Source organism: Clinocottus analis, unplaced genomic scaffold, assembly GCF_023055335.1.
Source record: "Clinocottus analis isolate CAN_PGR_092001 unplaced genomic scaffold, fCliAna1.0.p SCAF_6, whole genome shotgun sequence".
Classification (NCBI taxonomy): domain Eukaryota; kingdom Metazoa; phylum Chordata; class Actinopteri; order Perciformes; family Cottidae; genus Clinocottus; species Clinocottus analis.
Genome location: NW_027176218.1, coordinates 12,553,926 through 12,561,215, shown reverse-complemented (window position 1 = coordinate 12,561,215; position 7,290 = coordinate 12,553,926). Strand labels below are relative to the sequence as shown.

Here is a 7,290-nt window from a genome sequence, read left to right as displayed (position 1 = left end):
GTTTTACAGCCGAGATGTTGCAAGCGCTGCCCTAAACTGCACAAAAAAAAATCTCCAGTCATAAATCAAGTAGTTGGTAAAACTGACAAATTCTACAAGTAAATACTCAAAGCTGAAACATATTTGCCATCTTTATTCATAAATATCACTACTGTATGAATATAAAACAATCTTAAATTACCGCTTTTATTAAACAAATACTCTATTGTTGGAAGCTCCTCAGGAGAAAAAACACTTATTAAACAGTTTTAAGGTATTGCATATAGCCTTGGCAGCTGTTAATTACTACACCTTACTGTAGTTGTGTTGATGAACCGTTGACAGAGTAGCATACTGGAACATCTGACACATACTTATTTCCTCAGGAATATGAAACATAGCCAACTATACACAGGTAAACAAAGACAGATGGGAGTGATCCACCCACTTCAATTTGAAGTACAATTGTTTCACTTAATACAAAAAATATTGGTTACAAGTAAAAAAAAAAAAAAAAAAAAATTTAAAAAAAAATACAGCCAAAAAAAACATTCTATCAAAATTTGACTTTCTGTTAAGAGTTAAAATGCCTAGCTATTATTCTGCAATGAGATTTATTTTGTATATCTAAATCTCCATTGGTATGCGAGTCACAAAAATATGCACTGTTATTTAGTATTCGGCGATAGTAGGCACTCCTGTGTTTAATGGGTGAGGTAGCTAGATAGTAAGAACTGTACACAGGCTGAGATTAAACAATGCACACCAGAAGAGAGCAAGACTGAAACCAAACAAGGAGTATTGCAGTGGAGATGAACAATATTCCAGTGATCAATGCAGAGTCCCTCTCCTTGTTTTAAGTCACAGTATAGAAAGTGAAATTAAGAGTGGATACACACTGTCCTTCTCAGTGTACAACTGAGCACTATAGACAATGAAAGGTGCACACTACATAAGAGAGCTTTCACCTCACTCTCTCACTCTCAGTCATCTGCCACAGTCCCAGGTTCAACACTTTAAGGCACGGGAGCTGTGTTATCCTCTCCAGACCCCTCTTGGTGATCTTAGTACACCCGTACAGATCAATCCCTGTCAGCTGGGTCAGGTGGTCAGCTATCAACTCCAACCCTTTGTCTGTGATCCTCACACACTGTCCAATGTTGAGAGTCTTGAGTTCGTGCATCTGGCGTACCATTCTGTTAATGCCATCATCGCTGATATGGCAGGAACAAAGGGAGAGGGACTTGAGCTGATACAACCCCTGGGCGATGTAAGCCAGGCTCTGGTCTCCAATCTTGTCACAGAAGGAGACATCAAGTCCAGACAGCCGTAGGGAGCCCATGGCCAGATGCATTATCCCTGTGTCACTGATGTTATCACACGATCGCAGGTTCAGGCTGCACAGGTGAGTCATGTGCGACAGGTGGATCATCCCCGCATCTGATATTCCTCCGCAGAAGCTGAGGTTGAGCACTTTGAGCTTGTTTAGGCCCTTTGAGACATGTTTCAGGGAAAGGTCAGTCAACTTCTGGCAGTCCTGCAAGGTTAACTTCTCCAGGGACAGGCAGCCCTCCGCCGCGCTGCGGGTCATGCCCGACAGGTGACCGATGCCCACATCTGACACATGCCTGCAGCTGCGTAGGTTAAGGCTCTTGAGTCTGTGCAAGCCCCAGGCAATGAGCAACAGTCCGGTGTTTGTGATATTGCTGCATCCCCCAAGTTCAAGCACCTCCAGGTTTTTGAGGTACTGGGCAATCCTTCCCAGGCTGGAGTCTGTGATCTGTTTACAAAGGCTGAGGTTCAGCACCCGCAGGGATGGGATGTCCTGCACAAAGGCATGACCAAGTCCGTTGTCCGTGAGGTTGAAACACCCACACAGGTTAAGGCTTTCGATGTGCGGCATCCCTTGAATCACGTAGCTCAGACTTCGCCGGAGGCTGAGAATCTGAACTTTTTTAATCCCCCTAGTCTGCAGACTGGGGAACAGAGACGGGTTGGCTCTCCGCAGATGGAGCTTGGCTTCCACCCCCCGCCACACAGACTTGTGGTAGGACGCGTCCCTCCAGGCCGCGCACACTTGGGCTACTCTTCCTTTGTCTTTAACGTCCAGATAACTGAAAATAATGGCCAGGATCTCCGGGAAAAGGCACGATATATGCGTCTCCATTTCAAACATGACTGCGGGCTGACGGCTTTGGGCGGCAGAGGTGAACTGTGGGCCTCGATACTGTCGTTGGGAGCTCGCAGGAACTCTGCTGCCGAAGTTGCTGCCTGGCAACGTTAGCTAACGTCAGCTAGCATTCAAACAGGCTAACGCTAGCTATAGCCAGTTAGCTTCGTGTGTAGCGTAACAAACATCCATCCCGCTGGAGCGACGCCTGCTATTATAATCAATACAACACGGGGGCAGATGCCCCTTTTTACGGCACAGTTATTATTTTGGCAAGTGGACGCAGGTGACGGAAACCCCAAAAGCCAGTCGTGATATTGACCGAGCCGGCTAACGTTAGCTAACGTCTGCGCAGCGTTAGCTGTCTAAACTTGTTAAAAGCAGAACAACATCCGCGTCCGAGCTGTCTGAGAGCGACGGGTCACTTCTTCCACGTCATCGCAACGCGCATCCAGGAACTTTTTAGTTTGCAGAAACTTTCCTTTGCCGGGCAGTTTGCTCGCACGAAAAGTAGCTGCTCCTTTAGCTTCTGAGGCATTTCCATCAGCGTCAGAGCTCCAGATGAAGCAGCAGCTCGTTCATCCAGCGGCTCCTAGTGGAAGTAACACGGATGGGATCCGTTACACCGCCTAAATATACAGGAAGAGCAACGCGGGATGGCTGTATTTAAATAGTATAGTACTCTATGAGTAAATTGGAACAATAATTAGTCTGTAAATTAGATCCATGTTATGTTTGTTTGAATACTAAAACCAGATGGCATTACATTAATAAGGGCGTTTCTTAAACGGTAATGAACTTAATGAAGGTGGCTCCTTATTGAATGACGTAGTTTATTGGCATGTGTGCTGACACTTAATATTTGATGTTACATAACATACAGCGAAGAAACCCCCACATAGCCACACGTCGATAGAAATGTTGTCATTTATCCTAATCTCTTTTCTATCTTTCTCTTGCTTCTCTCTTGCGCTTGTATATGTGTGTGTGTGTATATATATATATCTATATATATATATATATATATATATATATATATATATATATATATATATATGTGTGTGTGTGTGTGTGTGTATATATATATATATATATATATATATATATATATATATATATATATATATATATATATATATATATATGTGTGTGTGTGTGTGTGTATATATATATATATATATATATATATATATATATATATATATATATATATATATATATGAACACCGTCAGAGAACACACACACATTGCATATCTAGCCATCTGCTTCCCTTTAGCTGGACCTCCGTTTTGACTCTCATCTGTCTAAAACTGTGTTAAACTCCTCAGATTGCTTTTGTTAACTTTGCAACTGTAAAAAAAAAGTTGAAATGTAAATGTTAAAAGTGAAAAAAATAAATGACTTTTGGTGACATAAACTGTTGACTTTACAGTATGCCATTATTTTACTGTTGTTCATTTTCAGTACTGTGATTACTGTAAAAAAAAATAAAATAGTATTTTATCTGTATCAGGATTAATTTTACAATAAGCAAACTCAAATGTTATACAGAAACTTAGTTACTGTACATCCCAGAGTTCTGGCTACAGTGTGGTATTAAATGGCAAGTTTCGCTAAGAACATTATTTATAGGTTTTTAGCAAACAGTTTTTATATATAGCCTACATTTTTGATATAAATCCTAAAGGACTTCCTCCTTCATCAGTTGTGTTTTTTTTCACACTCATACATTGACAGTATTTCATGTGACAGTAAAAACATTCGTAAGTCTTGATAATATTTACACAAAATGTTAAGTTGATTTAAATACGTGATATACTGAAATCAGGAGCTATGTAACCCTATTTACTGTTGAAAGCTTCAAGGACCACCGGCAACCAGAGAGGCTATCTCATCCAATTGATGCAATTAGAAATACAGTTACAACTTATCAAATCAGTCCCACATTCACATCAACCCAGAGACAGGTGCCTCTGCTCAAAGATTCTGCTGTGTCACCTGCCTTTCTTTTGTGTGCTACTTAGTGTAACTGTCTTCGACCTGGCTGGAAGCCCGGAGTTACTGCAGCGAGGCGTTCACTGACCTGGTCGCCCCTGGCTGCTGGGAGGACACAGAGCGGGTACCTCACAATGACTTTTGGTGGTTTAGTGTGTAAAGGCCAAGAGAGGCAGGGTGTGTCAGACACATGGGCACTCAATGTTCATACAAAGCATTTCACTGGTTTACACACAAAAAGTGAACACAATAATAAAATAACTGAGCACAGGCCTGTCCAATACAATACACCATGTTGACTTTTCACAGTAGGAAAAGCAAAATAATAAATAAATAATCAAAGTAAAGAAGAATTCTTTTGATTTTGCTGCTTTAGTTTCAAGGTCCAGGTATTGTGCATGCTGGCTCACTGTCACTCTGCTATTACTTACTGAGACACTTGAAAGGAACAAAACCATCGTTAATGTGGAAGTAACACCTGTACTTTTTTTCATAGCAGTGAAAAAATCCTACGGCTTTATGTCTTTGTATTTGTATTCTTTATGAACTTATCTGACTTTTGTCTTTCTTTGTCATGTACATTATTATATATGTGTATGCATGTATGTATTATATTTGCCATGGAACTATTCAACTTTTAATCTTTTATCTGTGACCAATTCCTTTTCTGTTTGTTCGTTTTTTGTTCGACCAACTTGCATTTTAATTATGGAGGGAATTAACTGTTGTGTTTCAGTTTAGGATGGTGAGGAGACAGTATGAGATCTTGTTGCTAATCATCAAGAAAAATGTTCGATGACAGTTCACATGAACATAACTCAGTCTTGTTATGACCTGTTTGATTTGTATGAATGTGTAATTTTCCGCGTGTCTGTGTAGAAGTAGAAGCAATGACAAGTTATTTTACTTTCAGTGAATCTGACCTCAGAATGACCTTTGATCCTCAGGGCCACTGCTAGTGGCGCCCAAACCCCCCTTAACAACGGCTCACTTGAGGCCCTAGAACAATAAATACCTACAATTCCTGGCATGTTTTCTTGAATTGCTGAACTCCACAAATGCCTCTAAAATCTTTTTAGTTCAGAACCTTAACAGGGAGTCAAACAGTGAGACTGCTCGAAACGAAAGGAATCACAAAGCCATAATTTTTATTGAAATGATATACCAAGCTGAATCAATATGTATAAATGTATTCAAGAGAGGAAACATGGGATATCAGTACATGCAAATAATATTAGATAATAAAAAAAACTGTGAATAAGAATGTTTTTGCCTGCTTTATACAGTCTGTATATCAATGCTGTGGATTCAAAAAATACTAAAGAATAGAGTCTAGTCAATTGAATTTGTCACATTTTAGTTGCAGTTATTTTGACTTATTGTTTCTCAATTGCCAACCATATGGAACATGTCTCAACTTTTTTGTTGCATTAGATTTATGTATTGAAATGTGTTTGAGAAAAGCCAAAGTGCTCATGCACTCATAACATTTTACGCTTCAATAAACAAAAAAGTACTGAGAAATAGTGAATACAAGACTTGGCTGTAAAATATATTTTTTAAACAGTCTGGCGCCACAGACTGGTGAAAAAACCCAACAACCTTTTTTTTGGAGGATTTATTACAGTGAGCTTGACTTCTCAAACGTCTGCCATGTATTTCACTTTAGAGTTGGCTAAGATGAAAAATAACCTATTGAGAGAGAATATGGTGTCTTCAGAGGAAAAAAACTATTTATGACATTGGAGAAAGTGATCCATCAAGCAGAGGAGATCAAATGCTTTGAGTCTCAGCTTTCCACTGACTCATTTGTTTTTCTTTTTGTAGATGTAGCATTTACACATGTAACATAATAAAAGAGTGTTTTCTTTCTGGGCAAATTTTGGTATACAAGACCACATGGAGGTGGAGAGAGGCGGAGGCTGGTCAGGATGACCACTGTATTTGCTACTAAAGACAGATAAATGAAAAAAAGATAAAAAAGATAAATATCAAATAGATGTTACCAAGTTACCTGCAATTGAAATGGTCAAAACACATTAAATGATTATGTCTATTGAAATAACATTACATTTGTAACACTCAATGCACGTTTGAAGGTGTTTCATTGAAAAACAAGTGACGATGGCACCATCAAGCGCTCTTTATTGGAAGAGCGATTATTTAGACTTGTGACAGCCGGCAGACACCCCACAGTGGACAAAACATGTCCACACAAGACAAGAAAAACAAAGTCTCTGTCATCTCTGCCCAGCGCTATGATCTCAGGCCCACATCTGGCCAACAGAGGGCAGTGCAGATCTGTTAAAACAGCCAACAAAAAGAGAAAAGGCTCCCACTGATCACTCTGTACCCATTTTTAGATCCTCCCCACTTCAAACAATCTCTTGCATACAAAGAATGAAAAAAATGAAAAAACTGTGTCCTTAAGTCTGTGCTTTGCATAATTAGACAACAGGATCTGAACATTTTGATGAAGGAGGATCAAACAGTCACAAAGACAGAATGATGGAGACAAGAGGCGGTTTGGTAACAGGAAGGAAAAGGAAAACTAAAGACAGAGGAAGAGAAAGTGAGGGATGGTGATTCCCCTCTCGGCCTCCCCTGTGGCTGGACTTGTCTCTGCTAATGACCCTGTCTGCTGGCTCACACAGACAGATGGTGAATTAACTCCAATTAGCCCACTCTCACCAGATCTCCTCTGACAGCTCACCACACACTCACACACACACACACACACACACACACACACACACACACACACACACACACACACACACACACACAGATATGAGCACATGAGAAATAATCTGGAAAGTCTGCAGCCGTTTTCTTAGATTATGCCAGACATTATTGTATAAAAGAGCAATATCTGTTTCATCACTTATTTTAAATGTATTTGACAATAAAGATTGAACATCTCATTTGTGATTTGATCATTTAAACATTACGAATTCAGAGTGTTTTTATATGTTTATAAGTCTTTGGTGCAGATATATGTTGCTGAACAATAGAAACTGTTGAGTCACATGTTGTCATTGTGGTTGACATGTGCACAGTTTAACACACTAAACCAAACACACACACACACACACACACACACACACACACACACACACACACAGTCTAGAGACGGTTACTACTG

General features: G+C 39.8%; 1 protein-coding gene across 1 annotated transcript; it reads right to left on the bottom strand.

Annotated features, from left to right (window-relative positions):
- Window positions 1-113: 113 nt before the first annotated feature.
- Window positions 114-2,750, bottom strand: LOC137803576 (F-box/LRR-repeat protein 14-like). Its single transcript, XM_068602143.1, has one exon. The coding sequence runs from the start codon at window positions 2,153-2,155 to the stop codon at window positions 944-946; it is 1,212 nt and encodes a 403-aa protein (XP_068458244.1). The 5' UTR covers window positions 2,156-2,750; the 3' UTR covers window positions 114-943.
- Window positions 2,751-7,290: the final 4,540 nt, after the last annotated feature.

Bases quoted from the DNA above. Each gene is read 5' to 3' on its own strand.
- LOC137803576 (XM_068602143.1), bottom strand. From the start codon at position 2,155: ATGTTTGAAATGGAGACGCATATATCGTGCCTTTTCCCGGAGATCCTG.